Genomic DNA, 26,578 nt, shown 5'->3' with positions numbered 1-26,578 from the left:
TAAATTATTTACTTCTTCAATTTAAGATTTGCCACAAGTTGGACATACCTTTAATTCCTTATAGCTGACAGGTAGATCTCTCTGAATTCCAGGTCAGAGTGGCGTTTCTAGAGAGTTCCAGGCCATCCTTGCCTACCTAGTGAGACCCTGACTCAAAAAAAAAAAAAAAATTTGAATGCTTGGGATTTACTTTTAGTCTTCAAACCTTGATGAGTTTTCAGATGTTCTTTATTTAGGTAAAGACATTGATGATTTCAATTTCTCTTAATCACTTATAAAGGAGCCATTGAGTGAGTTACACAGGCCATTTCTTGCTCCTGTTGAACAGTGGTCATATAGTACATTTTCTTACTCTTTCTGGCCCCATTGCTTTGTATATTTCCAAATGTTTATAACATGCTTCAATTATCTTATAAGGGGCATTTCAAGAAACAGCAGAGGGCAGAGAAAGGTATGCCCCATTTGTGGCATGCTGTAGATGACATTTTCATGTAGCCTGTGGGGCTTTCCATCCGAGGTAAGTTATGTGATGACAAAGTGCGTCTCATTCATCCAGATGATAAGAACCTTCCAGTGTGATCTGATTACCTGGATGTCAATTGCTTCTGTCCTTATCCTATCAGGTGTCCTTAATTAGGAGCCCGTGAATTCTCAAGAAGAAACTGGTTCCACTATAGTTCTATTTATAAAAATATTTCGGAACTAGGGAGATGTCTCAGTGGCTAACGTGGTTGCTACGCAGGCATAAAGACCTGAATTTGATCCCTTGTACCCATGTTGGAGAAAATAAAGCTGGGTATGGCATCATTTGCCTGTAATTCCAGTACTGGGAAGATGGAGACAGGAAGATTCCAAGGTTGCTGGCTAGGAAGGCAGTGTAGCTGAACTGGTGAACTTCTGGCTCATTATTAATAGACCCTGTTTCAAAAAGCAAGGTGGAAAATGATTAAGAAAGAAAAATTATGTTGATTTTTGCCTCCACACTCATGAGCATATATATATAGTGGCATGTATACATACATACATACATACATACATACATACATACATACATAAATACATACACAGACAGATGACACAGAAAGAGACACACGTAGAGACAGAGACACAGACACACACAGGAAGATGAAGATATACACATAGGGGAGAGAGGGAGAGAAAGATAGAGAGACAGAGACACACATAGAAGTGGAGAGTGGGGGAGAGAAAGACAGAGACATGCAAAGAGGGAAAGAGAGGTGGGGGAGAGTAGAGTCGAGAGAGAAGACGTAAGAACACTCCTGTAAGGTATCTCAATGGAAACGTCCAGGTGTGAAGCAGATGCTCAGGTGGTCAGAAGAACCCTCCACACCTTGGTAATATTTAATGCACTTTACCATGAAGAAGAACAACGATCAGTGTACCATTTGCTCATCCACGGCCAGTGTGTTCAAACACTGTGACAGTTCCCTTACAGATGCTATTACACTTCTCATGGTTTACAGGAAGATGCTGAATCCCAGAATAAGTCATACTTTCATTCCAAAAAGAGCCATAGACAATGAAAGCAGACGGAAGACATTGTGGGGAAGGAAGAAGGCTAGTGGGAGGAAAAGGGGAGACAGGGTAGGGTAGTTCAGGTTAGCCTGAATGAGGCACGGGGATATATGTGTCAAAAATATCCCAGTTAAGACCATGATTTGACTGACAACTAAAAAAGTAAAAATTACAAAGTAAAGTGTCTACAGCAGTACCAGAGACTAACTCACCAAAGGGCACGTGAGTAACCAGTGGCAAACTGGGGACCCAATACTGCCTACTCAGCATCTTTATTTCATGTTGGAAAAGTCAAAGTTCCTATTGAGATGTGTAGAATTCTCAGAAGGTAGCCAACAGACATTTTTGTTCTTTATATAAACATGAAATAAAATTAGGACTTCCTGGAAAGTGCTGCTGCTTTTCTTTACTTTAGCATTGTCTGAGAAAGCTGGCACCTAATTAGTGCTGTCCTGGAATAAACCAGTATTCTTCTAGGTCAGTTTCTGCCTTCTAGGTCTTTATTCTGTAGAATAAGAGCGCCATTCAGTGACACCATCTGCATGTCCTTGTACCCACGAACACGTTCCTATTTCCCTGCGTTATCAAATATTTACAAATCTTGCCCCTTCATTCAGTGTATATAATTGCAGCTTCATGGGTCTTTCTTTCTTTCTTTCTTTCTTTCTTTCTTTCTTTCTTTCTTTCTTTCCTTCCTTCCTTCCTTCCTTCCTTCCTTCCTTTTTCCTTTCCTTTCCTTTCCTTCCTTCCTCCCCCTCTCTCTATTCCTTCCTTCCTTCCTTCCTTCCTTCCTTCCTTCCTTCCTTCCTTCCTTCCTTCCTCCCTTTATCTTCTTTGGTAATCCCACCCAGTTCAGACAAACCTATATATATGGCCAGAAACACTCTGGAGAAAGGTCTTTGCTGCCTCAAGAGCTGGATATACTTTAAGCCAGGTTGGTGCTACCCAGTTGGTAGCATGCTGCTACAGTAAGTCTAGAAAACTGAACAACTGAAGTCTTAGGATCTTCTAGTCTTTATGAGCGAATATGTCTGTGGTCCTGTTGTGACAGGAAGCACTGTGGCTGGGATCTCATCTATTCTGAGGTAGAGGCTGCACTGAGCTAGAAGGAGGCTGCAGCAGCTCTTGCTTCCAAGATAACCAGTACTCATAGATGCTGTGGGTCTGCCCTAGTCCCCACTGTATTATCAGAGTCATTATTTATTGACCTGGCAAGATCAACCAGGCTTAAAATAGAAACCAACAGGGGATAAAATTTAAAAAAAAAGTATTTATGGCCTATTTATAGAATCCTGTGATTCTGTTTAGTAAATACTTTATGTATTGGAAGATAGAGGTGGAATCAATCATTTGTATCCATTTTGGTATTGAAATTTATGTGAGGATGATGTGGACAATGTGAAGCATCTCAGACTAAAAGGGAAGAAACCATCTTTCTCAACAAGCCCCTCCCCCAACTACTGTGTGCTTGTAGGGCCCCAGACTTGCCTGCAACCTCTCCTTGATATTCAGACCATGACTTGTTTTCTCAAGTACCCACTGATGGATGGCTGTCCAGTTTCATACTCAGCCCGTCAGAGACATCTGTGTTTTACCTTAGAAAATTCCCATTATGACATGAGTTTCAGTAAAGTTACGGAGGAATCTGCCTCTTAAATAAAAGAATCCGAATGAGTTCTAGAGTTAATTGTCCTTGGCTCGTTGTCAAAGACAGGTGTTCTAGCCTTCAGTTCAGATGTGTGTGTGTGTGTGTGTGTGTGTGTGTGAGAGAGAGAGAGAGAGAGAGAGAGAAAGAGAGAGAGAGAGAGAGAGAGAAGGGGGGGAACCCTCAGTGAAGTTATGGGTTTGCACCAATTTTGGTTCCAGTGAGAGATTTGGGTGGATCAGGAATGGAAGGAAGTCATCACTGTTCATTTGTGGGGTGCTTTCTAGACAGGAGAATATCTATTTCCATCTTGAGGTCTCTGTGTGTTTAACATTTGTAGTGTTTATCCCGATCACACAGTTTAGAGAACTCAGACTGATGTCAGAAGTCTCTGGAATGCTCTACAGGTCTGCTCCAGGATGGATGAGGAAATGAATGTTCCCCAGTACAAGTGCTCGTTCTGTTTCCAAATGCAACCAGCCTGAGCTCTTTGTGAGCGAACTCCGACTCACTCCATAGTGAATATTCTTCCTGTCCATTTGACAAACGCTTAAAAGGACAGTCTTCAGTACTTTAATTTCTAGCTTATTAATATTTGTGTCCTTTACCTTGCAATCTACTCTCAGAAACTGGAAAATAATTTCTTTTTACTCCCCCCCCCATTTCTCATTTAAGCTGAAATTGATTTCTTTCTGTGCTTGAGGTGGGTGGGGGTGGGGGTGGGCAGAATTAAGCTGTAGTTAATACGATTGCTTTTGCTGAGTTAAAAAAAAACCTAGTTTATCTTCAAGCTTTGGTACATCGGAGTAGATGGCTGCTCAGTCCCTCCCTGGAGGATTGTATCATGAGATATACAGAATATCATAATGTCTCCATGGAATAATTGCCACCAACTCAAGCAGTAATAGAATTGTTTATGTGGGGGGTGGGGGTGGTTTTCAGTCTGTTTGGAAAATTGGGAAGCTAGGAGACACTCATAAATTCATCAGCTTCTCCAGAACTCTTCTCAAATGCTTATCGTCATGACAACCATCTCTTCATAAACCAAGGCTCTGCTCATGATACAGATGGGGTTGGTGGCACGGCACTTTTGCCATCTGCTTTGTTTTCTCAGAGGGACATTTTTTTTTTGATCCCTAAATCTGATCCTTAGATCTGAAAGTCTTGACTCACCTTCCTCTGGGGAGCGAAACACAGTTGTAATGGTCATGTTTTTCTACAGCTAAACTATTTCTTTCCTTGCCCTTTGTCATATAACTTAGAGTACATGGATTTGCAAATAATAACTCTCTCTCTCTCTCTCTCTCTCTCTCTCTCTCTCTCTCTCTCTCTCCTCTGTGTGTGTGTATCTGTTTCAGCATCTCTGTCTCTAACTCTATCTCTCTGTCTCTCTCTATCTCTCTCTGTCTCTCTCTCTCTGTCTCTCTCAGCCCCCATATGTGTGTGACAAAACAGTCATGCATATTGGAATGACTTATTTCTGTATGTACTTAAAAATGAGCTATGAAGCACTTTGCAATGTAATAATGTGATCAGAGTGAGGTGTGTATAAAGTAAGAGTGTGGCAGTCATTTTGTAAGAGGCAGATGAACTCTGGGATGCTGTCGATGTCTCTCCCAATGGAGAGGCTGCATGTGGTCAGCAATGATGTCTGAGGGACATTTTAGCTGACAGAAAGGAGCACAGTTAGGAAAGTACTTGTTTTCTCTGATGGAATTTGGAAAGAATTAGCTACATAAATGAATATGTACCTGAAGGATGTGGCCCAGAATCTCTCTCTACCCTTTGTCAAGGATGCAATGGCATTATATATCACTTTGTTACAGATTCTGGGGTTGCAATTTTTACAGGATGATTCCTAGTATGCCTCAAACTTAGTTTTGCTGGCACAGAATAAAGATCTATTCAGCATTCAAAGAACAAAAGAAGTACACTAACCACAAAAGATGTACACTGACCATGAAATATATGTGGTTAAGCTGAACAGATAAATAACAGTTAAGGGGATGCCACATGAAATCCTTATTTAAAATAAACCTAATTTACCCCTATTGTATTAAAATTATTTTACATATGCCACAGTTTATAATTGGAAGCATTAAAACCTTGGAGGTTGTTTACATTATAGCTCCATTTTTTTCCCACTCCAAACAGAGAAATTCTATAATTGATATTCTAGACAAGGGGTAATTTATTTCCATATGCTGTTTTTATGACCTGTTGATGTATAAACATAGTAAAATATTGGCTGAGTGAATAAGATGTTATCATAATATGTTATACACACTCACAGAGAGAAAGAGAGAGGGGGTGGAGGGAGAGAGAGACAGAGAAAGACAGGGAGAGACAGAGACAAACACAGAAAGACCAAGAAAGATAAAGACACAGAAAGACAGATACAGAGAGAGACATAGAGAGAATAGAAAGAGACACAGAAAGACAAAGAGAAACAGAGAGAGACAGAGACACAGAAGGAAAGAGATACAGAGTGAGACATAGAGAGAATGAGAAAGACAGAGAGAGATAGAAAGAGACACAGAAAGACAAAGAGAAACAGAGAGAGACAGAGAGAGACAGAGACACAGAAGGAAAGACAGATACAGAGTGAGACAAAAGCAAGAAAGAAAGACAAACAGAAAGACAGAGACAAAGACAGAAACAAAGGCAGATACACACAGAGAAAGAGACAGACAGTGAGAGACACAGAAAGATATAGATAGAGACAAGGATAGAGACAGAGAGAGAGAGACAGAGAGAGAGAGAGAGAGACAGAGACAGAGACAGAGACAGAGAGACAGAGAGACAGAGAGGAGATGATTAAGCAGCAAGCATAGGATGATGTCCAAGCAAGAGAGGCTGTTGGAAAACTTTTGGAGTATGGTCCAAATGCACTTTAGAGGTTAAGTCTAACAATTTCTCAAAGGAGCATTAGAAGGAGTGTGGCAAAGAGCAAAGAGTGATGCCAGAATAGAATCCTATGCCCGGCAGCAGTAAAGCAAATTTGAACCTAGTTTCATTTAGGTTAAATAGCCATGATAATATGCCTAAGACATTGCCATCAGAATACCTACCACTGGAATTTAATTTAGGTCTTATATATGCATTCACATGCATGGTTCAGAAAGGGCGTCTAGACAACTGTTGGATTTTTCTCTTTCTTTTTTAGATAAAGTTAGGAATAAGTGGAGTTGCCATAAACAGCAATTTTATCTATTCATTTTAAATGTTCCACCAACCCCTCTCCTCTAAGTACACGTGTGTACAAATGACTCGAGTAAATAATACAGTGTTCTGCCTTACTCTGAAGAAACTGGTAATGATGTCACAAAAGTCTTCATTACATGATGTAAGAGAATACATGGTATCGTTTTCTAACAACAGAGCCAAGGTTTAAAAGTTTAGGAACTGAGGGGATGGCTCATTTGCCAAAATGCTCGCGAGCAAGCATGAAAACCTGAGTTTAACATCCTAACGTTCAGTAAGAAGCTGCACATGCTGATGCGTACAGTTATAATTGTTATTATAATCGTTATTAGTGTGTGTGTGTGTGTGTGTGTGTGTGTGTGTGTGTGTGTGTGCAAGCGCACAGTAAATATACGTGGGAGCTCCCAAGCCATAGTGCATATATGGCAATCAGAGGAACACTTTTTAGGATAGTTCAGCAGGTAAAGGCACTTGTCACACAAACCCTATCCAAAGAGTGCAGAAGCATGTTAGACTCCACAGAAACAGTCTCGTGCTTACCGGACAAGTGCTGAAGACAACTGCATTCTGGGGACGTCGAACATAATGAAATGTTTTGTGTTTAAGAAAACCCAAAATAACGCTCTCTTTTCTCATTTTTCTTCCACATATATATTTTAGGCAAAATATAATCCATACACCTCTGTTTCCTTCTCTTTAAAATCTTGAGAAATGTTGTTTTGTAAGAGCTGTTTGATGTCCAGAAAGTCTTTTGTCCTTTTTATTAGGTTTTTTTTTACATGTATGCATAAATAAAAACAAAAAGAAACAGAAAACAAGCTTTTGAGATCATGAAGTACAGCCACTGTAAATTCTCAATTGAATCAGACATTTTATATCTAATGTATTTTAAAACATTTCTCTTAATGTCTGCAGCCTGTCAGGACAGGGTAGGGGAAAAAGTAGTGGTTCTGGTGTCCTGGGACATCTGAGAACTCCTTTATTTTGTAATAATGCTAACTGATAGGTCAGTCTCTCTTCCTCCTACAGATGGGAAGGGCTTTCAGCATCTTAACCTTGAGTCTATCTACATTTTGTGGATGGGTAATGCTTTCGGATCTCAAGAGTAAGTAGAATAGTGAGCTGGGTCTACTTGACTTTCTGGCTGGTAGTCATTTCATTATTCCCGAACCTCTCATTCTGCTGGGGGTGTGGCATCCACATAGTCAGAGAGTCCCATATTGGGAAGAAACTTGCAAAAAGCTTAGTCATTATTTCCAAGGACAGGGGCTAGCATCACCACAAGAAAGAACGCATTTGGAAAGAAGGCAGCACATACAGCAGTGGTGAGGCAGAGAACTCTGTCATAATTCAAAACATTTATAAACAAGCATTTATTTATTCTATTGCTTATTTTGGGGGGCTGTGCATTCCAATTATTTTATTTTTAATGATGGTAGGGATTTGATAAAAGTTCTACATGACATTGGCTTGGATGATAAAATGAATTTCTTCTTTCTTTATTTTAATGACTTATTTCATATTTTTAGTCATGTACCTATGTGTCTGTTTGTGGGTGGGTATGTGCATGTGAACGCAGTGCCCACAGAATCCCAGAAAGGGCATTCGATCCCCTGAAGCTGGAGTTTACAAAGTGCTGCTCAATGTGGATGCTGGGAGCAGAACTATGGTCCTCTGCCAGAGCAGCAAGCATCGCTAACCATTGGGCTATCTCCCCAAATGAATTTCTTAAAGATTAATTTTTCAATAAATTATACTATTCCCTAGACATTATAAAATGTTACAGAATGGAATTCACAGCTCCAATGGGCTACCGTGGCATTATGTGTAAGAGGACATTGGAGGATATTTTTGAAGTGAAGGAAGGTTGAATTCAACTCCACCACAGGATACATGGACTATGGTATGGCACTAACTCTAGATTTAAATTTATAAAAATGTAGACTGCAAAGACTCCATTTGATCTTTGGTTTTTCTGAGGGGCTTTGTTGCGTAGCCTTCTTCTAGAAAGCCCAGTCGCCTCCAACCTACGACTGCTACTGTGCTTTCCCTGGTGTCTATTCATTTCTTCTTCCCTCAGAAATTATTGCAAGGCAGATTAAGTGCAGCAAGCAGTTTCATAGCTGACATTTCACAGAACATCATGGCCACATCACCGAGAACATGATTAATTCGTTTGAAGGTCAGGAAGCTAGTAGATTTACCGAGGGATCCAACCACCTGGCTTCTGGTTTTGTAGACAGCTCCTCTCCAAGGAAATGCTACTTCTGCCCACACCAGCTTTGTACTGCATCTCTGCAGATTGTATCCTGTGGGTGCTCGTGAGTTTTTCTCCTCACTGTGACAGGGTACTTGACAGAAACTACTCACAGACAAAGAGAATGATTTAAGTAAACGGTTGAGGGGACATTAGAAGATTCTAGCAGGGAAGGTGTGGTGTGCAGGCTGGAGAGGCTAGAGCAGCTTAGCAGGAGGCAGTGGTACCTCACTGTACACTTGTTCTATCTTCGTTGGTCAGGAAAGAAAGAACAGAGATGGAAGCAGAAGCGATATCACATTCAAAGAAGACCCCAGGCAACCTAGTTAAGCTAGGCAGATGCCATGTCCCCACGCTCCACAGCTTCACAACACAGTACCACCATCCAGGGACAAGGTGTCTAAGTGCAGAATCCTGTGGGGGATGTTTTACATCCAAATGATAAAGGGTTTTTAAAGATGTATTTTTTATTTATGTGTATGTTTATGTGTCTGTATCTTTCTGTGGGTGTGTGCACATGTGTCCACATGTGTGTAGACACCCGAGGAGGTCAGAAGAGAGTGCTAGATCAGCGGGAGTTGGAGGTACAAGTGGTTATGAGATGCTTGACGTAGGTGTGTTGAGTATCGAATTCTGGTCTTAGTAGCAAGTGCTCTTAATCACTGAATGACCTCTCCATTCCTTCAAATGATTACATTTGAGATTGGGTCATCTTGGCTGATGTCAGCCATTCAGGGCAGGGCATGAGAGCTGGAGATGATCACCTTCCAGTGAGAGCTGTCTGCTTTCTGCTCTACCATGATGTGAGCTACAAACCCCCGCCACCACCCTGGCCATACCTTCTACATCATGATAGATTACAGCTTCAGAAAACACAACCAACATAAACCTCACCTTTCTCATGTTGCTTCTGTCCACTGTGGTCCTGGCAAAGAGAAAAGTAAATGTTCTCATCCCCTAAATGGTTTCAGGTTTTTTTTTCTCAGTCTCCATAGTTTGTATCCCATGAAATTAAGAAATACAGTCCCTTTGTTTTCCTTGTGTCTCTTCTTAAAAAAGCCACATCCATTTATCACTTTTTCCAAGACAGTATACAACCTTGAAGATATTCAGATTAGTCATTTTACCTGAAGGTCTTTGGACATTTTGACATCATTTCTAAGAACCTCCCCATAGCCAACAAGAGAAGGCAAGACCTGAAGGATTTTATTTTATGCCAAGGCAAACTGAGCAACTTTTGTAGCAATGTATTACAGCCCACAGTGGAGCAGGCTTCAGATCTTGTGAGGCTCAAGGAAGGGGTTTGGAAAGGTTGTAAATATGTTAATGAAAGTGTGTGTGTGTGTGTGTGTGTGTGTGTGTGTATGTTTGTGCAGGTATGCGTGCATATGTACCTATGGAGTCTGGTAGACAATCTTGGCTGCCATCTTCAAAAACACCATCGATTTTCTTTGAGATAGTATCTTATTGGCCTGGAACTTACCAATTAAGCCAGACAAGGTGGTCAAGGAGACTCAGGGGTCCCCCTGTCTTGGCCTCCTCAGTCCTGGGCTTACAAGTAAATGCAACCACACCTGGCATATTTCCATAGGTTCTAGAAATTGAACACTGTTCCTTATACTTGCCAGGCAAGCCCTTACCCACTGAACCATTCTCCCATCCCTCTGTACTCTTCTTTTGCAGTCAAAGGTAAGGGAGTAAGGGAAAAGTACCCTGGAGGCAAACAGTTACTGTTTAGTGGAGGACAGAATCAGCAATGTCTTTAGTTGGTGTGTTAGTCAGGTCTCTGTCAGTGTGACAAAAGACGTATGAAAATTAAAATGCAGAAGGATTTATCTTGGCTCATGGTCCCATGGTTTCCATGCTTGGCTGGCTCTGTCTCCATGGGTCTGAGGTGAGGCAGAATATCAGGACGTTGGGAGATTGGAGTAGAGGAGTGTCTTTACCTCACAGGCTTCTCTCTCCATTATCAATAGTCCATTAGCTTATAGACTCAGCAGCATCCAATCTATTCATGAAGTCAGAGTTTATTATTCAATTACTTCCCCAGAGTCCATTTCTGGCAACTAAACTTTTGGCATGTAGCTTTTAAAGGACCTTTTAGGTTCAAACTATAACTGGCCTGGAAAAATCACCTGATTTTTTTTTTCTATAGATGGCATCTTCCTAGGACAGAGGTTCCCATCAAATCATTAGCTACAGTATAGCTTGCTCAGAGCTGGGGATAGATGTCTTGGGATAGCTGTTTGTTTTCAGTGTATCACATCTTTGGTGACTTTATTACTAAGCTCTGAATATCAACCCATGTTCCCTAAGTTCGGGGAAAGGCTACTTTTTTATTTTGTTTTTATTTTATAAAATGAAAGTGTTTTAGTCATATCTCAAAAAATTATACTTACTACTTTTATGTGAATGTGTATATATGTGTGTATGTTATGTGTACGTATGTATGTATGTTCACATGTGAATGGGCACATTTATGTGCAGTTAAGAATGAACACACGTGTATATGCGTATGTAGGGCAGAGATTGGCATAGGATGGCTTCTTGATAGCTCTGTCTCTGTCTCTCACAATATGGTATATTAGCTCTTCCACATGAACTTGGAACTTGCCAATTCAGCTAACCTAGCTACCAATTTAATTTGCTCAGGAGATCCCTGCCCCTGTCTTCTATGTGCTGGACTCATTGGCAGGCTGCCACATCACCTGGCATTTCTCTGAGTACGGGAGATCTGGGCTCTAGCATCCACACTTTCAGGACCAGATCCTTAACCTCTGAGTCATCTCTCCATCTCCATATTCTAATGCTGTGGATTCTCAGGAACAGAGGATGAATCAACCCCTACTGTGGTACCTGTGTGAACTTCTGTTTCGGCTGCCTTCACTCATATCCCATAAAGATATGCAACTTAACTTCCCATTAATGATGCTTTGAAACCTTCAGAAGACAGAGATCTGCTTTTTAAATGCTTTTTAGCAGATCTACTTGACATAATCTTTGAGTTCTTAAGGGAAATGAAACAAGGAATTGAAATGTGATATCTACAAATCATTGGCCACATATATTTATAATTAATATGTAATATTTAATAGTTACATGTAACACACAACACATAACCTATAACATCATATAACATAATACATAATATATAACTAATAATATAGGTATAAATAATATATATTACTATATATATTAATATATAATTATATAATAATATATAATCATTATATATTATATAGTATATATAATATTATATAATGTATATATACATTATATACTATATACTATATACTATATACTATATAATATATAATATATAATAATATATTATATAATATATAATATATAATATAATATATAATATAATATTATATATTATATATAATTATAATATATACATATAATATAATTATATATTATATGTATGTATATTGTATATACATACATGTAATATATATTATAATATATAATATACATACATATAATATATAATATATATGTTGATTACCTCAGAGCTAAAAATACTTATGGCTATTTGTTTTACATCAGAAATGCTTCTGGTGGATAAAATAATAGTGAAACCAGTATGTTGGAAGGAAAAGCTCCATGGAATGACCTCCATTGACAGCCCTCACATTCATGGAGAAGACTAATTGACAGTCTGTCTGGCAAGCTCCTCCCAACCCTGTCTGAGGAACTTGTAGATAATGCTTTGTAACAGGTATAATAACCCTTGTCGGCAGGCAGTGTGCACAGCTGGAAACTATAATTAAGCAGAATTAAAGATGACTACATTTCACAGAAAACCCCAGCAATCCTGCTGGCCTCTGACTGTAAAGTATTACTAACAGACATATTCATAATCACCCTATTTAAATAGTACATGTGGTTATGGGGAACTTCTTTGACTCCCAAAGATCGTTGTAACTGCTAAGCCTGAATAGTAATCCCATTTTGAGATCAGAGTTAAAGAATATGATCCTGTTTAAATGTAAAGTCACTGTCAGGAATCTGGCATTTGGCTTCCCAAAGTTGATTGCCTCATTGTAATTCCCAACATGTATGGGGACATGTTCAGCCCAAACCTGTGGGAATTTTTTTAATAATTCATGCTAAGAGTGATAACACACAAGGATATTTTGTGTATACAAACCAAAAAGGAAATATCCCAAGAAGCAAGAGACAAGCAAAAAAACTCCCCCCAAAACCCCCCAAAAAAACCAAAACAACAAAACAAACAAAAAACCAATCAACCAACCAAACAACAAACCCAAAAAACCAAAAGACCAAATCAAAACAAAGCAAAACAAAACAAAACAACAATGACAAAAGCAAACAGATTGCTTTTGAATGATAACCTTTCTGGGGGTAAATTTGACTTATAGGTAAGACTGTATTAGTGTTATGAAACTATCCAAACAACTGAAGAGATTACTAAGAAAGTAAAACGTCAGTGAGGGCTGTCAACTCATATTCTGCTGTCCAGGTTTGGTTTATAGGATTAGGAATCAAGAAAGAGAACTGTGACAAGGTCTTGTTTCTCCCAAGCAAGGCTGGTCCCTTTAGACCCAGTGTTCTCTAGACAAACAGCTATGCTTGCCAGAGATCCCTCCTCCCTTTCCTCCAGTCAAGCCTCAAACCAGATTGTGCAGCCTAATCACTAAGACTTTTTTTTATTGGATATTATATTTACATTTCAGATTTTATCCCATTACCCCCCCACACCCAGGAACCTCCTATCCCCCCTCCTCCTGCTTCTATGATTGCCTCCACCTACCCCCCACCTCCCACCTCCCCACTCTCGAATCCCCTCCCCACTTGGTGTCCATCCTTCATGGGACCAAGGATCTCCTCTCCCACCTATGCCCAACAAGGCCATCCTCCCCTACATATACAGCTGGAGTCATGGGTCCTTCCCTATGTGCTCCCAGGCTGGTGGTTTAGACCCTAAGGAGCTCTGTTTGGTTGGTATTGTTGCTTTCCTCATGGGGCCACAAACCCTTTCAGCTCCTTCAGTCTTTTCTCTAACTCCTCCATTGGGAACCCCTTGATCAGATCAATGGTTAGCTGTGAGCATCCGCCTCTGAATATGTCAGACTCTGGCAGACCTCTAAGGAGACAACTATATCAGGCTCTTGTCAGCATGCACTTCCTGACATCCACATCAGCGTCTACCTTTGGTGACTGCACATGGGATGGATACCCAGGTGAAATAGTCTCCATACAGCTCCTCCTTCAGTTTCTGTCCCACGCTTTGTCTCCATATTTGCTCCCTTGAGTATTTTGTTACTCCTAAGTAGGACCGAGGCATCCACACTTGGTCTTCCTTCTTCATGAGCTTCATGTAGGGCCTCAAATACCTAGGCACGGGGAAAAGTTCCTGAACAGAACACCAATGGCTTATGTTCTAAGGTCAAGAATTGACAAATGGGACCTCATAAAATTGCCAAGCTTCTGTAAGGTAAAGGACACTGTCAATAGGACAAAACGGCAACCAGCATATTGGGAAAAGATTATTACCAAGACTTTTCTTAAGAGCAGATCCTCTCTGCTTCATTTTGGTAGCCTCCAGCTCTGTGTCACACCAGTGGAATCTGCTCTTGCCAAAAGACATGTAATCTGATAAACGCTGCACCATCATGGACTCTGGAATGTCTCAGTGAGGTAGTAAACAGTACACTAACTTTGGGCTTTTAAAAAATAGTGTTGAATAAAAATTATATTTATGTGCCTAACAGATACAATCTACTAGGACTTAGACATGCAGTGTAGTTAACTTGAATATCCAATACCAAAAAGAACTGGTAGAAAATATGGAAAGATACTTTACAGTAGGAGATGCAAATTAAAACAATACCAATGTGATGCTTCTGCACCCTCACTGGCATCTGTAAAAATGAAAATGGCTGGGCCAGTAAGGTAGCTCAGAGTCTACAGGTGCTTACTGCTAAGCTTATCCACCCTAATTAGATCCCCAGAGCCCACATGATACAGAAAGAACTGACAACTTGTCCTTTGACCTCCATACATGGGTGGTAGGGCAATCATGTATATCAGCATGCCTGTGTGTGTGTGTACAGATAGATAAATGTGGAAACAATTATACAAAAAAAGGCACAGTGAGTGCTATCGGATAGTAGGTGAGGCTTGAAGAGTCTGCTCATGGGTGTATAATGTGACATGCTTCTCTTGAAAACCGTTACCAGTTGCTTACAACCGTGGTATTCTTAAATATTTGTCCCAGGGTAGTAAAAGCAGCCATCCATCCAAAGACTTGCTCAAAAATTGCATGTGACAGATTTAGTAGTAAGAGCCCAAAGATGGAGATACTCCAAATGCCCAGTGGAAGTGCATCTGTACGTATTTGTGAGGTACACCTACGTGATGGAGTAGGTTTCTACACATACAAGAATAGCCACTCACATATACAACAACATGGCACAGATGAGTCTTAATTAAGAAGTCAGAAATGGGGTGTGGAATTGGCTTTGTGTGCAAAGACAGGAATGGAAAGGAAAGGAAGACTGCGTGACTGTTCAAGTGGACATAATGATGTTTGAGAATGAAGTGATGGTGAGTGAGGGGTCGTGGCCCTGTGTTGTGTGAGCACCTGAAGTCTCTCTGGGAATTTTGACCTAGTAAGTCAGGATTGTGTGAAATGTGGCACTTTAGGGACTGTATATAGAGAAACAAGCTAATTGTTTAGTGCTGAGGTTTGGACAACTCCCAATATGCCCAAGAAAGGTATCCGTCAGGTGAATTGTATACTTAAAGTCCACTTCTTTGTTAATGTCGTAGTTAGGGTTTGCTGTGAACATTACTGCCATCACTGAGGGAAGTCAGAGAGCTCAGGCAGGACAGGAACCTGAAGGCAGGAGCTGAAGCAGATGCCTTAAAGGAGTGCTGCTTACTGGCTTGCTCCTAATGGCTTGCTCAGCTTGCTTTCTTAGAGTACTCAGGGCTACTAGCCCAGTGATGGCATCATTCACAGTGAGCTGGGTCTTCCCATGACAGTCATGCAGGAAAATGGCCCACAGGCTTACCAACAGGCTGATCTGGTTGGGGACATTTTCTCAATTAAGACCCTCTCTTCCCAGATATATCTAAGTTTTTATCAAGTAGACCAAAAAAAAAAAAATTGGCTCAATTAATACGAATGGATTCTAACAGAGGACAGTGGGAAACAAATAAGACAACATCCACAAAATAAAAATAGATTTCCATAGCTGATTCTCCTGTATCAGTGAGAACAGTCAAAGATAAGGCTGGGAAAGGAAGAGAGTGTGAAGGGCACTGATCTAGCAAGTGGAAAACTTGCAAAACATTGCTTACTCAATAATCCTGTCATGCTGGCATCTCTGTGGTTAGGTATATTTAGTCACCTGATCCAAACCTCCACAGCAAAATGCAGAAAAGTTAGTGTCACTTGCTGATTAAAAGCACTATCACTGAAGATTCTGTTCCAATATCTGTTCTTAGAAGACATGCAAACTCTGTGCATCTAAAAAACAGGACCATCAATTCCCGGCTGGTCAGGTTGTTGTATGAATCAAGATGAAACAGCTGGATACAGAAAGAACTTAGCATTGCCTCCAATGCACAGTGAGGGATTTAATTGTTCCTCCTCTACGTCATGTTCTTCTCTCTTGCTTTCCAAATTCATCTCATCATCCGCCTCCTGCTCCTCTTCCTTTTCCTCTTCTTCCTCCTCCTTTTCTTCATGATGTTTAGGCATCTACTCTCATCAACAGTTAGAAAAAGCTTTAATCTCCTAATCAACCACTGGAAAACAAGGGCACACATCAGTGGTTTCTCCAAGGAGTAATTGTGACATTACTTGAAGTCATCTGATTCATCCTCTGGTGATTAATTTGCATATGTTATCTCATTAGTCTTTGTCTTACATTTTATGTAAAAGGATTATGGCTCAGTACTAGAATGAAGAAATGCCTAAGGACTTTGGTCCTACCTGTGTCCTGGTTTCTGCTTAGTTAAATAATTTAAGTTTACAGCACTTAAGTGTTTTCAATTAGATAAGAATGAGAAAATAACAGCTACTTAAAGGTATTAGTTATGGCTGAGTAGGATCCATTTACTAAGTACAAATTTTGTAGACAGTTAATTGGGTTGCATGAGTTAGTGTATACTTGAAGACCTGACAATAATGCATTAAAATAACATCCTTTCAGACAAGTGGAAACTCACTGACAGAACTAGATTTAAAAAAAAATACTTGCTTTTATTATAAAATATAGTTCTACCAGCCCCATCTTCCTCTTCTTCATGATGTTTAGGCATCTACCATATTGCCATTTACAGATTTTAAAAAGCTCTAATCTCATATTCAGCCATTAGGGAAAAAAAGTGCACACATCCACGTTTTTTCCTTCTTGTATTTACAAAAAAAAAAAAAAAAAAAAAAAAAAAAAAAAAAAAAAAGCCCACTAGTTCAAATCCCAAGCCATGTGCATATCACCAGTGATGATTACATTCTTTTGGAACTAAGTGAGGCTTTCCTTTTTTTTCAGGTTTTGGGGACTTGAATCTCCATGATCAGGTCCACCTTCTCGAGTGTGCCTGGCTGGAGATTCTGATGATTGGTCTCATCTGGCGCTCCATGGAACACCCCGGGAAGCTCCTGTTCGCACCTAACTTGCTCCTGGACAGGTGAGTGTCCAGGCTGTGGCCTGGAGAAACATCCTTTATAACCACTAGTTCGTATCCAAAGCTCCCATAGCCCATGGATTGTCAAAGAGTTGTATAGCTACATTTACTTAAGAATGCGTAAGTCCAGGGGATGCATAGTAGACATGTTCATGGAAATCTAAGGCTTGCTGTCTGCTTGCCATCGTCTTGATGTAACCCTAGCTCTTCCAACACAAACACATAACTACAAATTAGAAGTTTCCAACTCTACCTTTATCTTCTGATATGTGTGTATATGTATATACACATACATCATATACATAATCTCTTGGTGCCTTTAAAACCAAACCACAATGGCCTCTCAATTTTTTTCTCTAATTCTTCCATCATTGCAATGAGGAAATTTGGCATGAGAGTTCTGAAGGCCATTTGCAGTTCTAGGAATTAATTTCAGTTTTCAGCTCCCTTGTTTATCATATTATACTGGGTTGCCTTGGACTGTGGTCCTGATACCTTTTTTTCCAGTAATTTCTTAGAGTAATAGGATATAGATATTATTCAGAACAGCCTCCCACCAATGGAAACCCTGCCCAGCACCAGCTGCTATGCTGAGTAGTTTTCTAATTGCCTCTGTAAATATCATATCATGCCCAAAGATGCAGGAACCCTCTCATCTTGATTGTTGCCAGAAAAGGAGCTGAGTCTCTACACCTGTCAAGACTCCTGGAGCAGAGTTATAGCAAGATTTATGAGAGAGAACTGTGGAAGTGGTTGACTTCTGCTTTAATATATTAATTTAATTTTAAGAAACTTTGATACTTCCCTAAAAACAGATTTTGCTGTCCATAAAACATTTTCACAAAACACGAGGAGAGGCTACTAGCCTTTTTCCTTAGAACTACATCTACACATGTATACATCCATCTTGTCGGACTGTAGAAATGTCTTTGTAATGATAGACCCAAAGCCCACTTTGACACTTCTCTAACTTCCCCTTCTTAAGTTTGTTCATTTTTCTTGTCCTTTTTATTTTTTTGAATTTTAGGCTGGCATGTGCTCTCAGTGTTTAAGCTTTTATGTGTTCATAACTGAACTGACTTGCTTCATGAATGCCCTTCTCAGCATTACCTCTCTTCTTAGGTTCCTATGTGCTTACAGAGAATAGTCATAAAAGATTGCATTTTGCATATAAAAGACTCTCAGTTTACCTCATTCAAGGAATGTCTCCTGGGGATTCCTCAATCTCTTTCTTTCCTTTCCTTGTATTTCTGTTTTGGTTAATTTCCCCACCATGTCTCAAGGAAGTTTATTCATTTCTACCTAAAAATAAATAAATCCAGAGTTAGACTTTCAAATCATTCTAGAAGAGGATTTCTCTGCCTCTGCATGGTTACTATCTGGGACCATTCTTTTTGGGGGTTGGAGCCTGTTTTGTGTCTTGTAGGTTTTAATAGCACTCCAGGAAGCTACTTCCTACACCCTGGTAGCATCCCATCCAGAGTATGACAGAATGTCATGTGCTCATCACTTTTAGACGTTTCCTGTTTATGAGACATGTTGGCTGAAGGACAAATTGTGGAAAAGTCAACTTCTCTAGATAGTCCTGTTGTTGTCTCAGATACATTGGAGATTCATGCCCAATACTGGATGCATTATCTTCCTTATCAATTCCAATTCTTGGTTTTTTTTTTTTTTTTTTTTTTCTGTCTTAGTGACATTACCTCATGGATAAATTACAACTTCTACCTCTTTCATTAACAGATTGTCTAGTGACCTCTCAACTGTTCCTCTGAATGGCTGAAACCCTCCTTATACTCTCATCGTTTGTTTGTGTACTTCTCCGTCTGTGTCTCTATTTCTTGCTTGAACTCCTCTCTTCTTCAATCTCCATGCACAGTGCCACCAGAGATGATGACCCAAAGTACCACTGTAATCTTGATGCTTCTCGATTGACTCTCATGTTCTCTTGAAAGTACCACATAGGCTTCTTGTGTGTGTCAGGCTGGGCTGTCTTTAAGAAGCTTGTTGAGCACAGATTTCACAGACATAGTCAGATGATATAACTGAAGAAGGCCAGTGAATGAGAGAGCAAGATGGGGATGTTTGGTATTAGATGACCTTGTCCAGGCTCAAGATATCTAGCAGTGGAAATTGACATGCGACTTGGGAACAAAATGTCAAATTTAAGTTTTAAAAACATTAGCTTTGGTGCCTTGATTTGTGTGATTGAGTCTCACCATGTCACATAAGCTGTTACTGAAATTATGATGCCCTCGCCCACCTCAGCCTCCCAAGGGATGGGGATTATAGGTGTGTCCAGCTTCACAAGTTTCTCCCACTGCTCTGAAAAGCCTCTCTTGTTAGAAACTCACCCACCCCTGAAGTCTCAGCTCAGATACTTATTTTTCATAAAACTCTCCTTCAGGGTTTCCCTCTCTTTAGCGAGAAAGCAGGCTTTCTTTTGCTTGAATTCTCTGTGATCAGTTCTTCCTTCCTCTGGAGCCTCATCCTACCAGATGACTGTGTGTCATTTGATCTATGGGCTCATAAACGTCTTGTGGTCCAACCAAATCTCATCATCTTGGTGTTACCTCCAACATACAGAGTCTTCTCTGAGACCCAGAAATTACTTTTTAGTGGCCCTGGCCATGGTTATCCTGGTAGTAAGTCCTCAGGAAGTTTTCAGTAAGTGAAAAAGAGTCCCCAGGTTGATGGGTATTTCGGCCATCACTATCATTGAACTCACTTGTGCTTGATTTCTGCTCACAACTACTGGCTCATTACTTTATAGTCTTCACAGAGCTTAGTATCCATCTTTTTTAGAAGAGTTTTTTTTTTTTTTTTCTTAATTCATGGCTACATTTAGCCTGTGATTATACTCCATAAGCCTCTTAAGCAACTTCTAAATTCCAAAGGGGATAATAAACAATGAATTTTATTTTTCCTAGAACCGACCCATTATTTAAGACCTTAGTACAATCACAAATACTTAGAAAATGTGGGTCCGGTAGGACATCTCCTGTAACTGTTGCACCATAGAGGGTGAAACAGGAGAATTTTCAGTTTGTGACTGTGCTACACAGTGTGTTACTGTCTCAAAACAAACAAAAAAAAATACTTAGGTATGCTTGTTAATATGATTAGAAAATGACAAACTCATTTTCTATTCTGAATAGATGTTAGTGAGAATTAAAATGCTTAGACAAAGATGTTTATTTAAATATTTCAAAAAGATAACATTTGATCCAGAACATAAAGATCCTATATCCTTCTAATCATTGACAGACCATTCAATCTTATTCAATTTTAGCATTGCTTAATTACCTTCTTAGTGATTGCAGATGACAGTTATGGGTGAGTCAGATAGATATATCATAATGAACAGTGTTGTGAGAAGAAGCCCCTTAAAATCTGTATACCCTTGAAAGATGCTCTGAGGGTCAGCCTATAAATATCACCACTCTACAAGCTTCCAACCTCTATGAAGTTAGGTTCAGTTACCTTGTCCTTCCCATCAATATAATATACATTTTAATAACAAAAATATAGATACCTATAAGTTTCAAAGCTCAGTGGTTGCTTGAGAGCCGACAGATAGGGACTAAATATTAACATCTTCCCTGTGGCTGTGTCTTTGGCTTTGGGATGCTACCTCTGAAAGGTGAGCCACACCCAAAAGGACATTTTTAACTGCGTAGAAGTGAAGGAGACAGTCTCAAATCCTATGTATCCCTGTAACCCAGGGGTTGCCATGGTTGCTGACAAAAGATGGAGCGTTACCTACTAGTGATTGTGTATATCTTTTGTGCTCTTAGGTTTCCCCTGTTAACACAAGCATTTGTGTTTTATAAGGCTATCAGAGGAGAGAATGCACCTACCCTCTCCTTGAGTCACTGAAGTGTTTATACTGGCAAGTAGGAGTTGGTGATTTTGAAACTAAAACCCAATGTGCTGCCATCCCACATTCATAATCAGAGGGCATGATTCCTAGCCAGTGTCCATATAAAAGAGAATTATTGCCTGATTTACTCCCTGATGACATGCCATGATATCTTGATTCTGCCGGGTTATAGCTTTCCTGGTAGTCACCAGTTTGTCAGCCAATTTTATCCTTGCCAGGCTCCATCTGCCCACCATGTCTGGTCCTTCCCTGGATCCCACAGCAACGAAGTTCACATAATTTGTGCCATCAAGTTTTCTTGTGAAAAAAAAAGAGAGAAAAGGTTATTACAAGATATATTTAAAAACAAAAAAAATAATAAGTGTGTGTGTGTGTGTGTGTGTGTGTGTGTGAATGTATGTGTGAGTGAGTACATGGTGTGTGCATATGTATGTGTGGTATTTGGTATGTGGAGGTATATGTGTTGCATGTATATGTGTGTGCATGTCTGTGTGTGTGTGTGTGTGTATTTTATAAAAGGAAAGCTAAAGATAATAAGAATGCCTGTGAAAGCAATCAGGAAATGGAGAGAGTTCATTTTCCATTCTAACACCTCATACATTGGTGTGCTTTGGCACTAGAAAACACTAACTATGCCTTCTGTGTCTCCTAGGAATCTGCCTCTTCCTTTAGTCCCACATGCATGCCCATACTAGAAAAACAGGCTGAACACAGTAGCACGTGTGTTCTCGGTGCGTTGCTCCTTGTGGGGTCTCTTGGCTCTTGCAGGAGTGAAGTCGATGTCTCTGGAAGACAGATTCAATGTGAGAGGACACAATGCTAATTGCCTCTTCCGAACACTGTCCAATTTCCAAGGGGCTGTTTTGCTGGAGCTCTCAGTGCTCACAAATTCTGAGAAATATTTGTGGATTTCTCAGGAAGCCAAAGCTCTCTTTTTTTGATTCCCATTCACTCTCAGAGGGGAGAAAAAATGATTCATACCTCTGAAAAAGCAGGGACTAATTCGACGAGCAGAATTCTACCAAGCCTCTGGCCAGAGAGTTGTTGATCTAGCTCCTTCCATCGCTCCCACATCAGGAGGCTCTGCCTGCAGGAAACAGTACCGAACAACAGAAAGTTCTTTTGCTTGTAGGCATGAAATGGGAATAAGTTCCCTTCCCTTAAGAGAAAAACAGGTTGCTCACCGGATAGAACACTCTGGCTTTTCTAAGAAAGAGCAGACTGTTTTCTGATAATAAATTCATTTCAATTGGAAAAAAAAACTCACCTCATTTACTAGAAACAAAAGCCTTCTCATTTTTAGATTTAAATTTTTTTTAAAGAAAATTACAAATGAAATAATGTGCAAAAATCCCTGTACAATGCTTCCAGCAATTCTGTTGGCCTCTCCCCACCCCCCTTCCCCTTGTAAAACTTCATCAAATTCTTTGTAGAATTTTCTACTGGAAATAATTAAAAATATATTGTTCCGCAATAAGTTAATGAATTCAGAATGGGATCTTTCCACATGTGTTTTTAGGGGACAAGGAGAAAGGAGACAGGGTCTTCCTTTCTGTTGCCTGCTCAAAAATGTACCCCCCGAGTAGTGTAGATTTGGGACTTTCACCAGATGCAGGAGAACAGAACAGGTTATGGGGAGAAGAGAATGTAGAGACTGAGACACCTCTCCGCAAAGCTGATCTTGAGTAGGAGATGGCTCCAATTACTAGAGTAACTTTGCCCTGGGCTCTGCCTCACTCTCAGAAAGTATTGACAAAGACCCTGTACCCCCCACTTTGCCTGGCTTGCCCTCCTTTGCCCCCAAGTTGCTCATTGCACAACATGTAAATGTACTAACAGACCAGTAATCATTAGCATGGTTACTAGTGATTACTAAGTTAACTTAGCAATACATTTAGAAAATTGATTCTGCTTTTCCTCGGCCTTTTCCTCTCCCTCCCTCCCCCCCCCCCTTTTGGAACTGGATGATAAAGAGAGAAAGGAAGCTCACATGTATTCAACTTCTTTAATGTGAATGGGTCGGCCCTGGCTGATCTTTGATGCCGTATTTTGTTAAGTGCATGAGACTATAGGTCTGAACGCATTTGCTAATTTATACTTTAGCTTGGAGCTGTTGGTTAGCTATGCTTTTTATAACTCTCATCACTGAACAGGTAAAACTAATTGATTATTTCCAAAAGTCTTTTGTTTTCATGCCCGGACAACCATGGAGCTATCAACTGTAAAACTGCAACCCAAAGAAGGGAGAAGTTAACCTTGAAAATGGCTCTGTGGATAAAAGGCTTTCTACATAAACATGAGGACTTGAGTTCAATACCTAGTATCCACATAAAAACTGGGTGTGGCAACGTGTGCCTCTAATCTAATCTAAGAGGTGGGAACAAAGGAATCCCCCAGACTCATTGGTTAGCCAGCCTAGCTAAGTCAGTGAGCTCTGGATTTTCGCATAGACTGTCTCAGAAATATAAGTTAGAGAACAATTGAGGAAGATGTTCAACATTGACCTTCAAACCCCTCTCATGCCTCTTCATGCAACACACACACACACATACACACACACACACACACACACACACACACACACACGCCACATCTAAATTTAGAATCACTAAAGAGACAAATATCTGAACATGCCTGTAAAGGATTAATTATCTCTGGTGAATGTAGAGAGGAAGACTCACCATAAATGTGATGGACACCATTCTCTGAAGTGGGGTCCTGGACCAGAGAAAAAAGACAAAGGCAACTCAACATCAGCACCCATGCTTTGAGGGTTCTTCTCATCAATACCATTACCTCTGATGGAAGAGTAATCAAATTATCTCCTAGACCCAGAACAGATAAACCATATACTTTTGGTAGGTACTACACATGATGTAGGTCTACATATTAATAAAGATTTGAAAGATATGCATAACAGTATTTCAAGAAAATTCTATTTGATCATCCAGACCAAATCATGGAAGTACAAGCAAAGACTCTACTGGAAATAGTGGAAAAAAAAAACCAAAAAATTCAAACTGAGATTTCCTCTTAAAAACAAAAGCAATCAAGCAACGCTGTGTTGTAGAAGTGCTAAGCCACGGGTGTTTAAGTCCTTAAGGGAATCAAGCCTGTAAGCAGTAAGGATCCACTCAATATATATATAATTGTTCCTGGGAAAGGGCAGAATCGCAAACAAAGCCTTAATCCTGTGTAGGAAGTTAATTTGGCCTTACTTGAATTTTTATATGCTGCTTTGTTTTTAGTTGCCGTGTATTTTGAACAATTACACATCTGCTAAATTGAAATCATATTTTCACTGTCTAATTTTAAAATATGCTAACATTGTTTAAATTATAACTACCTACACAAGGACGATCAAGTCATTTCACCACTGTATGATTTTTGTTACAGTGATTTTTTTTTTCCATGCTGAGGTAGTAAAGAACACTTTTATCCCCATGCATAGTATGGGTTGACCCAGGACCTAAGGCATGGTAGGCATATTCTCTGCCACTAAGCCATCCCCTAGTAAGACCATTTCATTTCATGAGCACTGCCAAAGCACAACTATAAGCGGTGTTGGCTACTTTGGAGGCTATGATGTCTAGAGCTCAATTAATTTCAGTTCAGTAGGTATTTGTTGAGCACAAAAGTGTGATGGTTAAGTTTGACTTTAGACTTGCTAGGGTCTAGGATCTCTAAAGAGACACATCACTGGACATGTCTGTGATAGATTATCTAGAGTAGGTTAATTGAGATGTAGACCCTAAATATGAGTGGCACCATTCCCCAGGATGAGGCCCTGAACTGTGTGACCTTGGGCTTTCATGTCCAAGTTCCCAAAATAATGACTCTGAGACTTCTGATATATGAACAAATGCCTAGGCCAATAGCTTGGGCCTATTTCCCAACTAGCACATCATTTAATGACATGTATATTTTATAAATGCCACATGGTTGGTTACCTGGTCATTAGTTTCAAGTGGCTGTCCTTCTCTGTGTCTGGGGCGAATCTCTCTTGAGCCTCTGATTCTATCCCAGAATTTCTCTCTCCTTGATGGTTTCCCCACTTTCTAATCCTACCTCAGCTCATTGGCCATAGGCTTGTTTATTGACAAGCAAATACTTCCACACAGTGCACAACAGATTGTCTCTACAGGGCTAGATTAAAAAGTGAGAGCCGGCCGACTATGAGCATGCATGCCTTGCTGCTTCCTGACTTTGAATGCAATACAGCTCGCCGCCTCAGGCTCTTGCTACCATGACTTCCCAAAACTGTGAGCCAAAATTAATCCTTCTTTCTCATAAGTTTGCTTTTGTTTGGCATTTTGTTGCAGCAAACACACAAACAATGAACAGACATAGCCACAGGAGTTTGCTTAATACTGGAAGGTATAGAAAAGGAGCATCAGAGACCACCATTTACTATCTAGTGATTCTTGTGTGCAAATGATTTGCTCAAAATGATCGATCCTCAGACCTTAGAGTGCCCATGCCCAGTTGAATCTTCCTTTATCTCTTCCCCATGGCCATGGAGTCTGAGTGAAAAGCAATCCTTTCTTTAGCTGCGATACGCTAATTCCTTCTTGATATTTCCATGTGTTTAGCATGACTATGCTCATTATACATGCATCCTGCCTAAAAGTATACTGTAATACACACACACATGCACACATACGCAAACTCAACTCTAAAGGCATAATAGTTCTATTTTAGTTCTTTTGAGGCTAACATGGAGAAAGAAAAGATGTTGTTGAGTTTGCTAAGGTAGGAGAGTGTAGTTCACATGGATTTGAGGTATCACATAGAGCGGAGTGTTAGTAGTATTTTGCTGCCCCATGAGTAAGCACAAAGAGAGTCTGAGGATTTGATCCCAGAAGATCATCATTGCTAATGGGACTATATATGTTTCGTGTGAATATAGAGTGGGTAGGAGTAAATGTATTAACTATAACTACACTATTCAAGGAAGAGTGATATCAGAGAGAGGAGCCATGAGCAATCGAGGTGTTTGCCAAGGCAGGATGCAGTAGCTCCATCAACATCAAGAGGACTTGTACAACGAAATTATCCTGATTTTTTTTTTCAAGTTTAGATTGAAGATCAAGTTCCGTGTCTGCCTTGGCTAGTTTTATGTCAACTTTACATGAGCTAAAGTCATCTGAGAGGAGGGTGCCTCAGTTGAGGAAATACCTCCATAAGATCCGGCTGTAGGCAAGTCTGTAGGGTATTTTCTAATCAATGATTGATTTGGGAGGACCCAGCCCAGTGTATGTAGCTGATGAGCTCATGTTCTATAAGAAATCAGGATGAACAAGCCATGGGGATCAAGGTAGTAAGCAGCATCCCTCCATGGCCTCTGCATCAGCTCCTGGCTCCAGGTTCCTGCCCTGTTTGAGTT

General features: G+C 40.1%; 1 protein-coding gene across 9 annotated transcripts in view; it reads left to right on the top strand.

Annotated features, from left to right (window-relative positions):
* Positions 1-26,578, top strand: part of Esr1 (estrogen receptor 1) — a 371,567-nt gene that overhangs the window by 291,909 nt on the left and 53,080 nt on the right. For all 9 annotated transcript variants that reach the window (XM_076926762.1, XM_076926763.1, XM_076926756.1 and 6 more), the window contains one exon: positions 17,174-17,312. In XM_076926762.1, the coding sequence (XP_076782877.1) occupies positions 17,174-17,312 (139 nt within the window). The remainder of the gene's footprint in view (positions 1-17,173; positions 17,313-26,578) is intronic.

The sequence above is a fragment of the Arvicanthis niloticus genome, chromosome 28 (assembly GCF_011762505.2).
Source record: "Arvicanthis niloticus isolate mArvNil1 chromosome 28, mArvNil1.pat.X, whole genome shotgun sequence".
Taxonomy (NCBI): domain Eukaryota; kingdom Metazoa; phylum Chordata; class Mammalia; order Rodentia; family Muridae; genus Arvicanthis; species Arvicanthis niloticus.
The sequence above is the reverse complement of the archived record's forward strand: the minus strand, read 5'-3'. Positions and strand labels throughout refer to the sequence as shown.